This window comes from Paralichthys olivaceus, chromosome 9 (assembly GCF_024713975.1).
Source record: "Paralichthys olivaceus isolate ysfri-2021 chromosome 9, ASM2471397v2, whole genome shotgun sequence".
In the NCBI taxonomy this organism is placed as follows: domain Eukaryota; kingdom Metazoa; phylum Chordata; class Actinopteri; order Pleuronectiformes; family Paralichthyidae; genus Paralichthys; species Paralichthys olivaceus.
The window spans coordinates 1,802,714-1,821,397 of NC_091101.1; the positions used below are offsets into that span (position 1 = coordinate 1,802,714).

Consider the following 18,684-nt stretch of genomic DNA (forward strand, 5'->3'; position numbering starts at 1 on the left):
ACATTTCTGTTTGCAGTAAACATTATTTTTACCCTTATTCAGCTGCTGGCTCAAACAGGTATGATTTGTTATAATCTAGATTAATATGCCGTTGCCATCTGTAGAGTCTCAGCTTTCATGACATATTGTTTGTTTTGTTAGCATAAAATAGCATTTCAGTCAGCTGCAGATACTTTGGTTATGTCCAGTTATGTGTTTTTGACTGTGTTTGGTCACGGTGAGCATGGTTGTCAGTGTCACAGCTGTTTAGCGGAGCATTTGTCCTCACTGCATATGCAATAGGGCTGAAACTCCAAGTAGGGCTGGGGCTACATGTCAACGTAAACGATTACAAAAATGTCAAAATGCATAACGTGCTGTGTCTAATCAAAGCATGGATTCACCCGAAGAGCAAGCTGAAGCGGAAAAAAACTGTCTACGCTCATCTAAGGCATAGGTCACCAATAGGCGGACCTAGATGCCATTCTATACAGATCCAGACCTATAATTAGATTCTGATGTAGCGTTTTTATTTTAACCTGCTCACCTTTCTCGCATTTAGGGTAGTAAATCCTGGCAGCACAAAGAAGACTTTACTTCTCTCACTGAACAAAAGAATGTGGACAACAAAGAGAAAAGGACTGTATTAGCTGTTTCGTTGTTAATATTTGTTGAGATTGTTTATATGTGAAATGTAGTTAAAAAGAGAAGACATTGGTTTTATTCTCCTCACACACACTGCACTGTGTGCGTCATTAGAACATCATTCGAAATAGACTACATACTTGCTGAATAAATTCATACAGACAAAAAACTATTTAAACATTTTGCTTAATAATCATGAAAGCCAATGCTGGCATAAAGTGAATTAAATGCATGGCTTACCTTTAGAAGAGTTAATTTAGCAAAAATGTTTTTACTTTAATATGATAAATAGAAATTAATTGACAAAAGGCAAAGTTTGGCTTGGTGTATTGGTGGGTTGGGGGCGGACAGTGTTGTGCCAGATCACACTTAAAAATAACTATTTCAGTTCAGTTCATGCAGATAAAAATGAACTAGTTCACGTTAATTTATTCAATTTTTTATTTGGAGGATTTAGGTGACAAATTTGCGAGAGAGTATTTAGTTATTAATCGATGGTGTCGGATCATGTCTGTGAGTCGCTCTCGTCACCTTGACACGGAGTCCTGCTTTTCACGTCACGTCTTGTGTTGTTGTACTGAGCACAAAATGTTGACATTTTTCATGATGTTTAATTGCAGTCTCATAAATTCTGGAGCAAATCAAACAGACACTAAGTTACTACATGTACTGATCAGGTCCTGATAACTAGTGATGAGTGTGAATTAGTTAAAGTGAGAGTTGATTATTGAACAGCTGTGACCAGAGAGAAACTCTGCATTTTCACTGTTTCCACAAAAAAGTCACTTAAGGGCTGCTTCACGTGAACGCCCCTCTGATCTCACTGTGTGTGCCTCTCTGAGCGGGTGAGTCGGGGCCTGTGTGTGTGCAGTTCAGACTGGGCTATTTTTTGTTGTTGTATAATGCCTTGCAGTGCATACTTTGTTTTTGGTCATATTTGTCGGTATTTAAGAGAAGATTAAATAAAAAGAAATGACAAGTTTGATAAATTCATTACATCAAATAATAAAATAATTGTTAGACTAATTAAAAAAAAGAATCGTTAGATGAATCAATTAATTTAAAGAAAAATTGGTGCAGCCATATCCTCAAAGTAAATTGATTATTAAAATCATTGATTCAAATTCTTTGCTTCGAAGCGTTGTTAATTCATATACTGCTAGAGAATTTCAGTAGACAGGCTCTGCTACTGCTCATTGGCCAGTGCATTTTGCACAGATGGCTATAGCTGTTGTGCAAAGCTCATGTTTAGAAGGAAGAACAAGAAAATGGAGGGAGAGGGACAAAATAGATGAAAGATTGGGATCATTTCAAACTGAAAAGCACTGAAAACTTGCCTACCACAAACTTGATGCTACAGCACCCCAACAGAAAGCATCCAGGCTATGTGTCCAGTCTTCACACGCTCCTTCATTCTAACACACATACACCTCAAAAAGCTAAATATTGGGTGGTGGAAGTACTCGCAATTGGAGCCTAAAATGCACCAATCCAATAAAGTTGATATGTTGCAGTGAGTAGGGTCAGCTGGTGTAGGACAACCCTCCATGGTGGAGGATGAAGTCTTTTAAAGGATGATTGTCACGTTCAATCCCAGTTACACACTTCTTTCAAGAACCTATTTAATGAAATCATGGAAAAAAGTTTGAAGAAATAAAAGACAAGTTGAAAAATACCCTTAAGGAAACTAACACCATTCTTCTTCTTATTTGTTTGGTTTATTGGCGTGTGGCAACTAACCTCGAGGTGCATTACCACAACTGATAGCATTAGACCCACGAGTGGACATGTGTCGCTAGACTCGCTACAGAGGTGTAGGGGTTACATGTTACTTTCCACGGGGGGATTAGGAAATGCAGTCCCACAGCCTGACAACAATGACCCTTGAAGAGAGACACACGGGTGCAAATATTGTAGTGGCTTGAGGAGGTTATTGCCAAATTTGACATCTCACCAGAAAAACGGTGCTCATGTCATAGCAGCTGTGAATATTTTGGCAAAAAAGCATATATGGGCATTAGTGCGATGTGCAGTGTGTGTCTGCGGCAAGATGCCTTGTCGGTCATTTTAAAAGGGGTGAGCTGGTATGCACTAAACTTAAGGATAAGCATCAGCAAATTGATGCACATGCTGGTTCAAGACATAAGAACCGTCGCAACAACATCACATTATCCAGCCTGTAAAGATGGTCAGTCACTGCAGAAGAGCAATAAAAGCCTTACTGATTCCTTATAAGAAGGGTTCCGAAAAGGCTGATTCTCTGTCCAGGTCTTTTGTCTAGGAGATGGATGTTTGATTTTTGGGTGGGGGGGTGTTCCTAGGTCTTTTTGTGAACTACTGCTCTTTAAAATAGTCAGATTTCACTCTCTCCCCAGAGTGGGTGTGTACGTGAGTGTGGGAGCTGACAGCAACCTCTGCCTTTCTTCCAACATTCTCAAAAAGAGAAAGGAGGTCTTTTTGATTGATAGAGTCACATTTACCCTTGTTTATGGTTTAGAAGCTTAGGTTGTTATTTGTTTAGTTTTATTGACCTACATGAGGTAGTTATGGAAAATTAGTGACCTGTTTGATTGTTCTTTTGCATTTATCAACTCAAATGTAATAAAAATGTAAGAGTTAATGTTTTTTTAAACAAACTTTGCCATTTTGCCACTGCCTTTTTCTTGGGGTTGCAAAGACTAATGAGTCTACTATATGTTATGTCCATGTCTTCCCTAGACCAGCGGCAAAAAATTGACATTTCTAGCATGGCTGTTTTTGTGGTGTATTTATCTTTTTTTTGTTTTCAAGTATGTTCTAAATCAGAGCAGTAATGATCTAAAAGTGGGTTACAAATCAACATGTGACAGCTGTATGTTAAGTCTCAAAAGGGGTAAGAGATTACTTCAGAGAGTAAAATGGAAATCCATAAAATGACTGGCTGTACACAAGTATCATAGTTTACACTGGGCTGAACCTGATGTGCACTGACATGGAAGCACTAAAGCCTTGCAAACCCTAAACCCAACACATTCCTCTAACTCATGTCAGTGGACACATTAAGTGTGTTCTATGTTTGTTACTTCAGTCTTACCTGTCTCAGGTACCAGGGACACGGAGGACATACGTGTGCAAGAACGGGTCAAAGGTCGTCTAGGAACAAAGTCCTCGTCATTGGCGGGAGCATGTTGTGAACCTGAACCAGTAACAGGGACATGTTGTCTTTCTCCCTGTCCAACCAGCAGTGCTGGTCTCCTAGAAGCATGGTGTACAGCAGCACCTCTAGGCTCTAAACTGGCCACACTGGAAGGACTAGAGCTCAGCTGCATCCCAGACTCCCTTGTGTCCTCAGTCAGTGTTCCAGAGGGGTTGCCAGTGGTTGTAATTGTTCTATGGCTCATCCCCACCACCACCCTCCCACATCCATCCACCTGCCTGGATGTGGCTGCTCCAGCTCCATTTCTGACAACAGATCCAGTCACTTGCCTCAGCTCAGTCCTTGCTGCTTCACCAGTACTCCCAGAGCTCTGTTCTGTCCAACTGTCAGCCCTTGGAGTGGTCTCCCGAGACTCTGTAATGATTCCCTTACTGCTTGTCCTCCTGCTGTTATCTGCAGCAGCCTTCATATCTGCCTTGATCTGCTCACTGGTCACCTGACAGCTCTTCTCACAGCTGCTCTCTGACACCTGAACCTTTGTCTTGTCCACTGAGACTGACAATGATAGAGCCACATTGTTGCTTCGCCGCAGAGGGGTCTTTCCTTTACCTGAAAACACAGACACACCAATGTCAAACTGGTAGGGACCTCTTCATTCATTTCTTGTCTAGAAATAGCTCCACATTCATTTTTTAGAAACCATTTGAAATTTAGATGACAGATGATGATCTCTTTTTACGTGCAACTGTTGCAGTTTCAATTTGCACAAAAAAGAAACCTGAGAGCAAACAATAAAATCTCACTATGTCACAAGAGAAGCTCTGCACTTGGCTGAGGTGTAAGCATTGTTGTGTGGATAAAAAAACAATGAGAATCACTAAGTGGATTAGGTCAGATAGCTCTGTGACAACTGTGTGTGGAGCAATGACGAGAATGGAACCTTCCTCACATTAACACATTTAACTAAAATTTCCATGATGTCCACATGTTTTCTCATTGACTGCAGCTCTTTTAATCAAATCATTGTCTTCTGCAGTGGTTTCTTGGCAGTGAATTGAGAAATAGCTTTCCCATAAACCAACTTTGCATTAGTAGATGGAAACACGTTCATTAATATTGTTTGGATTTTCTTTAAATTTGTTTTCACTTTGTCTTTCAAATGGATGGACACCTGCCTACTGTTATGAGTAATGGGTCTGTTCTATATTGTGCTGACACCTTCTGTAAAGGATGCTGGCTGCTGCAAACAGGAAGCTGGCATCAGCCTTGAAACAAGACCTTCCTCTTCCTCACTGTCCGAGTCTGAGATGACCAGCTGGGGCTTGGGAACAACAGCACTAGCTGGTCTGCACTGCTGTACTAAACCACTGGGACCTGGAGGTGCAAAGGACATACATTTCTTATTTATAAAATGGTGATAAAAGTGTAGAACAGGAAAACTATTTTAACCTCTGCTGATTCTGAACATAAAGTAGCACCAAACCTGCTTGCTCTTCATCAAGAGGTTGCGGTGTTCCAGCTGGACGACTGTTTCCTGGAGCTACGTCAGCATCGTCTACTCTCACTTCCCCTTCTGCTACTTTCACCTCTTTCTGTGGTTCAGCCTCCATGTTGTCTTCCTCCAAGATCATCTCCTCCTCTTCTTCTTCTTCCTCATCTTCCATCCCATTAACTTCAACTGGTGCTGTGAACACAAACAGAAGATCTTTAAAAAACTTTAAGAGGGAGCACTTGTGGGACTCAAATTGAGTTGGTTTGAGGTGCTCTTTGCATCAGGATACATGTGGATAAAAATTACACAAAACTGCAAGGCTCTCTCTTTGTAGCTATTGAAATGCCCTTATTGTCATGGCATGGTCAGTGGACCTAAAAAAAAAAAACAAAGCTCAGAGGCTTTTCAGCATGTAGCCTTCGTCAGGGAGTCAAATAGATCACCTTAAACAACAGTTCTATTTTGCCACTCAGACATGGAATGTGGCCTAAAGGGTGTGGGCACATAAAAACTCCAGGAAATGGTGATGTTTGGCTCATGTTAATCACAAAATAATTAAAGCACAATATAAACAATGACTTTGGTTACAAAAAACAAATATTTATAGAAAAACATTCAAATCTAGATCTCCATTTAAGCCTGGGAATTTATGGATTTATTTAGCACCATTGTCATAATATTTCACGAGTTGTATTTATTCACCAAGATATCTGCATCTATATCTGCCTGTGGGCTATCCAAGCAAACAAAATTCAATCTTAGTCAATATTTAACCATTACTTTCCATTTTGTATCAGTGCATTTGTAACTATACTACAACTAAAATTATAGAAGCCAGAAAGACGCACACGGAGAGCGGGGTTCACCCAGGGCTCACCGCCCTGTTAATGTCGGTTAAACGCGGACTAGTCCCTCCCACTCTCCCACCTGGTGAGGAGAGTTACCTGACTGCTGTTCCCGCAGTTCATTTTCATGCCGTTTCTTCCTCTTGTTTTCAGTCCCCGAGGGATAACTCCGCTGCATCTTGCTAGGCTGATGCACATGCACTGGGAATCTGACGTTCGCGACGAACGGTCACGTCGTCACGGTTTTTTTCTTCTTCACAGGGCCTCTATTAGTTTGCGGGGCCCTACGCAACGTGCGTAGTGTGCATATTGGGTGAACCCGTACTGCTCTACTTTGTCTGTTACCTTTTCAGATGGAAATGGGGACGTGGTCAATGCCAAAGACTCGTAGTGTAGATGGATGACTGTTATGGATATGTATAGCCATGGGATAGTTGACATTACCTGTGCGGATGGCATATTTGTGTTCTGCTAGTCTGTCCTGGAAAAGATCTTTTTGTTCCCCTGATGTAAAAAACTTGGAAACTAAGACATTATAGTCTATAGATTACAAATGTTGTTTTATAGTGAATTTAATGATTGATGGTAAATTTCTTCGGAGTTGTTAAGTCCATAAATATCTTAGTCTGCTTGACATTTGTGCAGTGGTTGCAGTGGTATTTGTATCCTGTGTTGTTGGGCTCCTGAGACTGATCAATTGTGGTTCGGGGAAGATCTTGTGTAACATTTCATCACCCAATTTTGGTTTATTATCTGTTTAATGTGTTCTGCCTCTGTACTGTGTTTTGAAAAAACTCACCGTACTCAAACATCTAGACAGACAAACTTGACTACAAAGAACTGCCCCAAAGTGAGAAAAGACAGATACAGGATACAAATGTAGCCACTGCAACCAACGCTCAAATGTCATGCAGATGAAGACATTTATGGACTTTACAACTTAAAAGAAATTCACCATCAATCATTACAAAATAACTATAAAACAACGTTTTTATAATTGATGAAAGAACAGTTCCAGGAGATGCCTGACAATACAGGATAAACTGGTACACAGCTATCTTCAACTGAACAACATGGTTTGGTCAAAACCTAAGGGGTCCTACAAATTTAACCACTGCAACCACTGCACAAATGTCAAGCAGACTAAGACAATTATGGACTGTACAACTCAAAAGGAATTTACCATAATTTTTTTTATTACATTGGGAAAACAAAAACATGTTTCCAGGACAGACTAGAAGAACACAAATATGCCATTCGCACAGGTAATGTCAACTATCCTAGACATTATTTGGACTTTAACAGTCATCCATTCACACTGCAAGCCTTTGGCATTGACCACGTCCCTGTTTTAATTTGAAAAAGTAAACTTAACCAAGGGGAAGCTACATAAATTAAAGGCTACAAAATACCCAGGCTAAAATGAGGATCTAGATTTCTTCTATAAACATTTAACTGTATTTGTGTTTTGTTACCAAAGTCAATGTCTACATGTATTATGTTGTTCTTTGATATTTTTTGTAACGGGTCATTGCTTATATTGTGCTTTGATTATTTTGTGATTAACATGTTGAGATAAACATCACCATCTGCTGGAGTTGTATGTGCCCACACCCTTTAGGGCATAACTCCATGTCTGAGAGAGAGAGTGCCTTGGAGTTTTTTGTAATAAAAAAAAAAATATATATATATATATTTTCTTACTTTAACACAGCAGATAATGTCCTGGCCCTATTTGTTTATCTGCCTATTAACATGCTCTCAAAAACTGCTGACACATTTTTTGTGAAAAAACAATAACGTGTGTGTGATTATGTTATGTTAATGTTAACAATGTCAGTGTGCATGATTGACGTAAAATTTTCTTACTTTATCTTAGCTAATAATTTCAGACAGGTGAGTTTTTTGTAAGAAAGCCACCATCTACGACGGAAGTCAGCTGCTGTGTTCTGGTTGCTGTTAATCTACTGACTAACAATGCAGTCGGAACTTGCCATTATGCTGCTGCAGCTGGTTCTGCTGCTGCCTTTGGTTGTTGTTGACAGGTGGAGGGGCAGGGGGCAAGTTGGCCTCATTATTGTGGTGGTTGTTGTTCTCATTGTCATTGTTGGAGTTCTGGTTGCTGACCAATGCCGAAGACACGCCAATACCAGTTCCTGCACTCAGGCCCACCCTTGCACAGCCCTAACATACAAATAATATATAATATGTATCAGCACATGCAACAAACATATTAAGCAGATTAGGTTTGAGCCAGACATCAATTGTTCACATGAAATATGATTTGTTTCGTTTAATGCTGTTTCCTCTGCCAAGGCAGTTATGTTTTCATCTTGGTTTGTTTGTTTGGCCTTATCTGTGTTAGTCAGCAGGGTAATGTTAACACTACTGGAGGGATCACCACGAAACTAGTGGTATGGGTCAGGGAAGAACTTGTAAAATTTTAGTGCAGATAGGATCGGTGACAGATCATAAAAGGGTATTTCACCCAAAACTGAAAATTCACTCATCTACTTATCACTATGCCGATGGAGGTCCACAAATCCATTTTTTGGGTTTCAGCAGTAAACAGTGTTGCAGCCAAATCCAATACAATTGAAGTAAATGGTGACCATAAAACGTGGTGAACGTAAAAAAATAAATAATAAATGCATATGCCTCCATACTGCTCCTGTAGGGTTGAGCCTAAATGTCCTCTGATATCCTCCACAAATATGTTTCGTGACATTGCAAAAAAGGGGATTTTCTATGTTTTTCTAATTTTTTTTATTGATTTCAAACAAATGCAATTGAAAACATAACCTTGTCAGATGTAATAATTTGAGTATCTTGATGAAAAAGAAGGGGGTGATATTTATTTGTGAGCAATTTCATGCAAATCCAAATAAAAATCCAGATCTAGTGAATTTAAATGTGGTTTCATAAGAAGACTGTTGGGCTCATTCTTTGTTAATTAATACATTTAAGTTGTTAATTAAATTAAAGTGAGTGTTTCAGTCACAGCAGGCTGGCAAATCAGTAAGATGCAGTACTGTTGCCAACTCATCATTAAGCAACGTGCATGTGCTTCAAAATAATCTCATTTATATACAAAGTTGAAGTCCTTTCATGTGAATCAGAAGGATGTAGATTGAACTAAAATTTAGCAAATTTAGTGAGAAAGTTGCCTGTTTTGATGTTTTCAAAAGGGAAATGTGACCACACTAAAGCACTGAGCACTCTCATTAAGGTATTTAATGACATCCACTTAAATTCATCTTCATCTTCGTATGACTGGATCTCAGTGTTGCATTAGACACGTGGGGGTGCCATTATTAATTGAATTATGTTAAGTTCAACAAAGATAAATCTGAGGTAAATGTTTCTGGGAACAAGGAGGATCAATTATGATTCAGGTTCTATTAAGTTAAGAATCACAAATCAAGGCAGAAATATTGTTGTAGCAGAATGTTAACAGTCACATTAAGACTATCACAGTCAGACTGAAGGTCTTATGTCTCAGCAAGATTTGGAGAAAAGCATCCATGCTTTTAACTTCCATCCACTTCACACTAAGGCTGTGCTTACTGGTCTATCTAAAAAATGGATGAGACAGTTGATTCAGACTGCTTCTACTTGAGATTAAAGAAAGTAGATCACATCAATCAAATTTGCAGGTCTTTACACTAGCTCCCTATCAGTTTGAGTTGAGTCCAGAATACGGCTCTGGATTAATAAAGAAAAGAATGGTTTTAGGGCCATAATACATACTGCTTTTTAATTCGGAACCATTCAGGTCATCTTTCCTTGTGGTATTCAATGTTCGTGATTGTAAATGATGGATAACAGTTTGTTTAGTGCCCTCCTCTACACCACCACTTCAAAAGAGTCCGCAGTTGCAGCCAATGACGAAGCCAGCCTTCTTAATCAGTTTGCTAAGTATGTTCCTGTCACCGGCTCCAATGCTGCTCCTCAAGCAGACCACAGCAAAGTGCAGTGCACTGGCTACAACAGACTGATAGAAGACTTCCAACATCATCTTGCAGTGCACGTTGAAAGATCTCAGCTTCCACAGGAAATAGAGTCTGCTTATCCCCTTCTTGTAAACAGCGTCAGTTTTAAACTTCAGTCTGTTGTGAATGTGGACGTCCAGGTACTGGGCTCCACAAAACCGCTCCCCTAGTGCTTTGTACCCAACCTCCCTCCCATCACTTATGCAACCAACCACTGCAGAGTCATCAGAGAACTTCTATAAGTGGCATGACTTTGAGTTGTACTGAAAGAAAGAGGTGTAAAGTGTGAAGAGGAAGGGCGACAGTAGAGTCCCCTGTGAAGTACTCACCAGCACTTCAGACAGAACACTGCCCAGCCAGACAAACTGCCTGTCAGATAGTCAATCAATCACATTTATTTATATAGCACGGTATGACAACAAACAGTTGTCTCAGGGTCCTGCACAAAAGTCCAAGATCTTAAAAAAGACAAAATCCAACTTGTTCCACACCGAGCAAGCATGGGCAACTCAGTCAGTAATCCAGGAGACGGTGGATGTGTCTACCCCCATCGCTTGCAGCTTCTCCCTCATAAGATCTGGCTGGATGGTATTGAATGCACTGGAAAAATCAAAGAATGTGATTCCCACAGTGACCAGTCTGATCCAAATGTGAGTGGGTTCACTGCAGCAGGGAGATAATTGCATCATCCACTCCCAAATAAGGCTGGTACAGGAACTGTAGCGGGTCCGGCTATTATTTCACCTGAGGTCGGGGGTGGTCCAGGACCAGTATCTTCAGTACCTTCATCACATGAGATGTGAGGGCAAGAGGTCAGAAGTCATTGAGGCCAGATGGAGTCATCTTCTTGTGGACTGGAACCAGGATGGAAGTTTTCCACAGCACTGGTATATTCTCATCATGAAAAGATACTGGAGAATAGCAGCTAGCTGCCTGGCACAGGACCTCAGAACCCTTGGGCTGATACCGTCTGGTCCCGGGGCCTTGCGTTGACAAAGTCTCTTCAGCTGTCACCTCACCTGGCCAGATGTAACAGAAAGGTGGGGGAGGGGGAAGGTGTTAATCCCTTCATTGGAAAAGCTGCACTTTGAAGGTGGGGGGGGGGTTAAGTCCAAGGAGCACACAAGGGTGGATAGAGTGGGGAACAGCAGAAGCGTTGTGATCAGTGAGGGTGTGTGGAAGTCTGGGAGTGTGGTAGGGGGACAGTTGAGGGCTGTGCACTGAACCTTTGGAAGAACAAATTTAGCTTATTTGCCCGTCTCCAGGCTGCTTCCTGGCTGTCTGTCTGTCTGTCTCTCGCCTGAACACAGTTATTTCCCACATTCCAGTCCACAAATCCCTCACATTGTTCTGTTGGACCCTGGCCTCCAGCTGCCTCCTGTAGGAGTCTTTGCACTTCCTTAGCTTTCCCCTCAGGTCAGGTCATGTTGTATGATCCTCATTTCTTCTCTGTCCCCAGACCTAAAGACTTTCTTCTTCTAGTTGAGAAGAACTTTCAGCTCAGTAGAGATCTAGGCCTTGTTGGGATAGCATGTAAACAGCGATAGCGATGGCACATGTGAACTCCTTCTCCAAATAATATTGGCACATTCCCACTGCTAGCAGTTCAATGTCCGAGATACAGAGACACTCCTTTTGATTAATATGTCCATGATAACACCCTCTTTCACTCACAAACAGTGCAATCCCTTCTCCCTCCTTCTTACCACTCTGTACAATGTCCCTGTCTACCCTCATCCCAGGTAGGTCAAAGGGAAGAAACTGTTTTTGTGGCATGAGGTTTTGGTCCTGATGGCCCGCAGCCTGCTCCCAGAGGGAAGTGGCTTTAAGAATCCATGTCCAGGGTGTGAGGGGTCAGCTACAATCTTACCTGCACCTGTCTCAGGGTCCTGGAGATGTATGAATGCGTAGGTTCTGGGGTGTCCAGGTGCTGGAGAATGAAGTGGAAAGCCATGTTTACAGCATTGTCTACAGATCTGTACGCAAACTGTAGAGGGTCTAGCAGGGAGTTGGTGATGTCCTTGTGATGGGACAGAACAAGACGTCATTTCCCCAAAAGTCAGGGCAATGGATCTGTAGTCATTAAGTCCTGTAGTCCTTGTTTTTTTGGGGATGGAGATTCGAAGCAGGCTGGCACCTGACAAGTCTTCAGTGAGGTGCTAAGAATGTCTGTGGACACTGGAGACAGCTGATCGGCTCAGGGTGGAAGGGGAGACACACTCAGGACCAGCTGCTTTATGGGTGGTTCTGCCTCCTGAAGAGCTTGTTAATGTCCCTCTCCAGGATGGAAAGGGGTGGCACTTTGGTAGAGGGAGAAGGGGGCACTGTGGTGGGTAGGTGTGTCACAGACCCCTGCTGAGCTGGTGTTGGTGATGCTCTTGGATGGGGGATGGTTGTCATAGGGTAGGATAGATTGTCTTTTAAAACGACAGTATAACTCTGTTTGGCCAGACCTTGTGTGAGCCATTTTGAGACAGAAACAGAGTCATTGGAGAACTGGTGTTGGGGGTTTCTCTGAGTTGTTTTGCTTTTCTAGTCTTGATGACCAAAGCGCTTTAAAGTACAGTTTTCCGATTCACCCATTCACACACACATTCATACAGTGCATCTATTAGCAGCACTTATAGTTCTATTCGAGGTTCAGCATCTTACCCAAGGACACTTGGGTTGGAGGACGACTACTCTACCCCCATCACATTTGTAACAGGAAACAACAAGAGAAGCCTTCAAGCTGAAAGTTGTACTCAATAATTCTTTGTCTGTTGTTTTGTCCGGGCAGAAAATTTGCCCCCACCCCACTGCCTTGCTGGTCACTGCATCCTGAGCTTAGCTACGACAACACAACTGATTGGTTTAAAGAGATGTCAGTTAGCATCTCTTACCGCCCTGCTAAACTTGTACTTGGAGTCTTTAAACTGGTCCCTATCTGCACTTCTAAAAGCCTTCTCCTTCACCAACTTCAACTGTCTGCGTTTTGCTGGCAACTCACCCTGGTACATGATGGTATATAGCAGTCCTTACAGAAACTGATGATGTCACAGCCTCCTTCATCCAGGCAGTTGGTAGCAGACCTGAAAACATCCCAGTCAGTGCAGACCAAACACACTTGAAGGTCTTCCACAGTACAATATTTAGGGATTTTGTGGCTTAGATGTCCTTTGTTAAAATTGCTGAGGACAATAACCAAGGAGTCCGATTGGTCCGCTCCAGACACAGTATCTGGTCGGCGAGCCTGCGTTGTGCGTCCTGCACGTGTGCCTGCGGTGGAATGCAAACAAAACCAGAAAATATGAGGCGAAATCACAGCACCCTGTTCTCTTCTGAGATGAGAGCAGGTTTACACTGAGCATGTGACCGGCTTGAAAGATTCTGGAGACACCGTGGTGAACAATATGCTGTTTGTGACATAATCAGACATGAACGGTTTCAAGGTGGGTCAGTGATGGTCCATGTCTTATGCAAACAGTTCCCTGACTGCTGCTAGGTACCGGGATGATTGCCAAACCTTACGTTGGTGCAGTGGTCCTTGGGTTCCTGCTGGTGCCCGGTCTCACATGACCAAAGTGTATAGGCAGTTCCTGGATGACAAAGGCATTGAAACCATAGACAAGCCCTCACGTTCCCCTGACCTAAATCCAATTGAGCACCAACTGGACATTACGTATGTGCATCCGACACTGTACCGCCAAGTACCAACACAGACTCTCCAGGAGCTCACTGATGCCCAGACTCATGTCTGGGAGGAGATCCCCCAGGACACCATCCACCAACTCTTCAGGAGCCAGGGGTATATACAGACCATACACACTAGATATTAGGAAAACATGCGATATGCAACCTTGTCGATGATGATATGACTTGCAATAAATAAACATAAACAGTCCTTGGCTACGGATGCAGGGGTCACAGACAGCTTCACATCCTGAGAGAAGATGCACAGCCCAGCCACAGCAGTCCCAAATCCAGGGCAGGCACCAGAGAGCCATGCACAGCTCCACTAAGTCCATCTACGGAGTTATATTGGGGTCAGAGCAGGATTTGAGAGAGGCGCCTCGCAGTTCGCTTTCTTTCCCCAATCTCTTTTTATTTTCCTCTTCTGACAAAGATTCATTGTCGGAAAAAACCCACACTGATGTGAATATCTTATATTTATCATCAAGGTAAATCCATCGGATTGGCCAAATATATTGACATGTAGAGTGTAAATGCAGTTCAGGCTGTCTTTTGCCATACGTTGATATCGTGATGACGATACATTTTCAATATATCGTGTAATAATCACTCCTGAATCACATTATGAGCTGCCAAGATGAAATTCCCGTAAGTTGGATCAGCCTATTATTACATTTTTTTTACTTTCATTTTCGGTGTGGTGTGAATCCAGCCCTCAATGGGTTGATGGTTATGATTTCTATTGACCGTTACAAATTATACAATGTGTCACTTAAGATTTTCAACTCGACTACTTTGTTCATCAAGATCTGATGTGTGATTTAAGTGTGTGTGCAGTGTGTGTCTATATATATATATATATATATATATTTAGACACACACACATATATGTGTGTGTCTATGAACAGACATTATACCTTTGGTGGTTCTCTAAACATCTGGTCTAGACAGATAAACTCCAGACTGGGTAGTAACTCTATAAACTGGGAGAAGGATTCCAATTTGATGGCATGACAGCGAACAAGGGTGAGATCAACGAGACGGCTCCATCTGGACTGATCTGAGCACAGAAACAGGCAAAATATTCAGAACCCTCTTTTATATATTAACAAACTGAGATACCCACAAACATACTCATGTACATTAACATTAAGGTAATGAGAGTGTACTTTACCTGTGATCCAGTGGTGAGGATTATGCAGGTGAGGACAGTTGTAGATGAGCAAGTATTTAATATTAGTGAACACCTCGTTCACTACCTTTATGCCAATATCAGTAATGATGCCTGGGTTTTCAATGACATCAGCCAGACCATACTTCAAAAGCTCAGAATGACTCATCTTACCTGCAATCAAAACATATACAAGTTTTATTAAAACAACTGCAGATTAAATTCAAAATGTTGCATCTTTACTGCACTCGAGATTTTTTTACCATTGCTACCATTTATCGGTATGAAAACTTGGTCACAAATTTAAGCACAATGTTCAAGGAAAATTGACATGGGTATAGTCAAACTGCAGGAGAACCTGGAGGGACTTACAAATGTATTATTCTGGTAGCAGGAACAAAAACAATTTCACTAAGCATTGTACTGTGTATGATTGTGGAATGTGACAAATAAAACAATCTTGAATCTTGAATCTTGAAATGGGTAATTCTTGCATTTTTACTCAAAATATTATGTTGGGCGTGAAATGTTTTCATTTGTGGCAGGGAAAAGAAAACTGCCAAATGTTCTCAGAGTCCTGTAATGATATGTGAGAGGAGGAACTAACACTGCAGAAGGAACTCATCCACGTATCCAAGATGAAGTGTCTCAAACTGCGGAAACTCTAGTTCAGCCATTTTGAGAGCTGAGAAGACTCCATCTTTAGTCAGTGAAGGCTGGATACGCAACTCATGAAGCCTGTTAAAAGACAATCAAATAATTTAGATAAGTGTTTGTATTACACAATTATGACAACCTTTCTACTGTTAGCTAAAGATAACAACAAAAAACAGTGAAGGCTGTGTTCTATTACATGAATTTTCACTTTATTTTGTTACTGAAAACTCCACAAAATATCCTCAAAAGATTAAGGAGGATAAACTGTCTGAAATATTGAAATATTCATAACAGAAATGTCATTAGTGTATGATCACCTGAAACTAAGAATCATTAGGCCTCATGCAAAAATCGTTAGTGGCAACAGAGTTGTGCATATGAGTGGTTTATAAGTAAGAACCTGTTGCTTTCACCAATTCTCATGTATTTTGTGTTTTATTACAAGCACAAACAGAATTTATGAGTGGGCCAGACCTTTCATAGGACAGGTATTGTTCCTTCATTCAGTTTTACCTATCCTCATTCTGTCAACATAAAGTGGTGGTGCTCAATAAATCAGTAATTGTTCAATGACAGTCTGTGGAAGGAGTCATCTGTCTAGTTAATCAAGGCGAGGAGCACATGTCACATTCATCAATTGTATTGTATTTTGAGTTTTCTCACAGGTACTAACACAATGTACAGGAGGTGCAGACCTGCCACGTTAAATTAGTCTGCTGTATTTAAGATCCGGATATTCACTAATGGATTTAGAAAATTAGTTTGAAGCATTTACAAATAAAGAATATATATGTAGTACACTTCCTCCTTACTTTGACATTATTTTGTTTCTGCAGTTTGACATTTTTCAAAGTACCGGCTAAATGTTGCCATGTCCAGGGGAGTGGACAAATCTTTTTTACAAGTGACTGATATTATGCTTAAACTCTCTGCCTCATTACATCTCTAGTCACCCCTGCAGACAGCATCCGAGCGTCATTATAATAGCAAACAATCGCCTAAAGGACAACTGAAGATGGAATATTCGTCCCTAGCTTGTCGGCAAAAAGTGTTGCTGGGAAATCTGAGCGGTACACAGTGACATATATGGTGAGGTAATGACATGGCTCTAAGGCAGTACTTGCCCATGGAAAAGCAAACTGGATCTAAAAGGGTTTGAAAGTTTAACCAGCTCCGAGCCCAGTACTGGCAGCCAGTTCACTTTGGTAGAAAAGGGATACATGTTTATACTGTAGTGCAGAACAGACTAACTAATCACTGATTTTAGAGAGGGCTTTTCATATTTCAAAGTTTCCTAAGGGTCACCATTGTTTTCCTAGACACAATACTGGTGTAATGTGTGTCTTAATCTTATATACTGACATTAAGATTAAGACTAAGATTCTTCTTTATGGTCCCACACACAGCATGCAACATGCAAACATGGGGAAATTTGACCTCTGTATTTAACCCATCCGTATGAACGGAGCACACACAGAACACATGGAACACAATGCACACAGTGACCACACACGGAACAGTGGGCAGCCATGAAGGCGCCCGGGGAGCAATTGGGGGTTTCTGTGCCTTGCTCAAGGGCACCTCGGCAGTGCCCAGGAGGTGAACTGGCACCTCTCCAACTTCCTTCCATGCTGGACTTGAACCGGCCACCCTCCGGTTCCCAAGCCAAGTCGCTATGGACTGAGCTATTGCCTCCATTGTCTTTAAACCTCTTACTTTGTATACTCTTCATTTCACTTTATTAAAGACTGATCAGTAATTAAACAATATCTCCAACATCTGCCCTTGAGATCCTGAATAAAACCATTTGCATGTTGCTTTAAAACCATAAGCTGCATATGAACAAGTGTTTTTTTTCTCAGTTAGATAAAGAAACTGGCTGAGCACCTGCGAGCGGCAGTGATAATGAGGTAGCCTAAGTCCACCTCCAGAGCATTCTTACAGGCTCCAAACACGATGGTGTGGAGGTTCCGAAATCCTCCTAGGAATAAAAATACACAGCTTAACAGATAACAAACCATTTATTTACAGTAAATTAAATGTGCTTAATTCATTAACTCAAATTTCATCATTTTCAAATACAATTGACAGTGAGATTTAGATTACTTTGGTAACACCAACCCTGCAGGCTGATTAGAAACACATGCTATCCTCACCTGATCTCCAGCTATCCTCAACGACATGTTGGATCAGCCCTCCCAGAAAGGGAACTCTCACCAGCTCTAGCTGCTCCAGGTTCCGGGCTGATGCTAAACCAGTAACCAAGGGAACGTATTTTAGGGAGTTGGTTGGCCCTGCACAGTTCCGCATGACAAAGGTTCTGAGGCTCACACACAGAAAGTCCTTAAACGGTTGTGGTTTAGTGAGACGGACCCACTTCAGGTAAAGGTGGCGCAGCATGGAAACACAGGGAATCTCTGGGACATTAACACCTGCAACAAACATGCACAATTTGAAGAACATCAGATATCAGCTGTGTATTTTTTTAAGTGCCAATGTTATGCTCTCCTCCTGTCACCTCACAGCAATATGGTTGTTGGTTTGAATCCTGGTTTGGCAGTAGGCCTTTCTGTGTGGATTTTGCATTCTCTGCCCATGTCCTAGTGGGTTTTCTCTGCATACGGCAGCTTGCTTCCAGAAACAGTCCAGAAACATGCAAACTGGGGTTAGGTAAAATTGAGACTTTAAAATTGTCAGTTGGAGATCGTCTTTAGCCCACAACTCTACTGAAGAAGAATAAGTGGTATAGATAATGGATGGAAGGACATTTTACTTTTTCTTTCAGTGTGCCACAAGTTTTTTGCGCATGTTAAAGTTCTGGGTTACAAAGGCGAAAGTCCTTCTCTCCCTCAGAAAACTAATTTGCATTCCTGACTTTTTTTTAAATTTTTTTACTGTAAAACGTCTTTCACCACCAATTAACATGTGACATACCCACCTAGTGGCTAGTTTGGTCCAAATTTGTATGACATAACCGGGACCATTGTTACGCCAATTTCCCACCAGTGATTATGTTCTCATTCGCTAGATTGGGTATCTGTCCGAATCTGCGCTCATGTACTCTTAATTATAAAACTACTACGATACACCCGCAC

General features: G+C 41.4%; 1 protein-coding gene across 2 annotated transcripts in view; it reads right to left on the reverse strand.

Annotated features, from left to right (window-relative positions):
• Positions 1-18,684, reverse strand: part of fbxo38 (F-box protein 38) — a 60,221-nt gene that overhangs the window by 23,487 nt on the left and 18,050 nt on the right. For both annotated transcript variants that reach the window (XM_069531341.1, XM_069531342.1), the window contains exons 6-14: positions 17,746-18,021; positions 17,477-17,570; positions 15,540-15,670; positions 14,936-15,106; positions 14,679-14,821; positions 8,092-8,281; positions 5,244-5,444; positions 4,979-5,134; positions 3,698-4,369 (exon numbers count right to left, since the gene is read on the reverse strand). In XM_069531341.1, the coding sequence (XP_069387442.1) occupies positions 3,698-4,369; positions 4,979-5,134; positions 5,244-5,444; positions 8,092-8,281; positions 14,679-14,821; positions 14,936-15,106; positions 15,540-15,670; positions 17,477-17,570; positions 17,746-18,021 (2,034 nt within the window). The remainder of the gene's footprint in view (positions 1-3,697; positions 4,370-4,978; positions 5,135-5,243; positions 5,445-8,091; positions 8,282-14,678; positions 14,822-14,935; positions 15,107-15,539; positions 15,671-17,476; positions 17,571-17,745; positions 18,022-18,684) is intronic.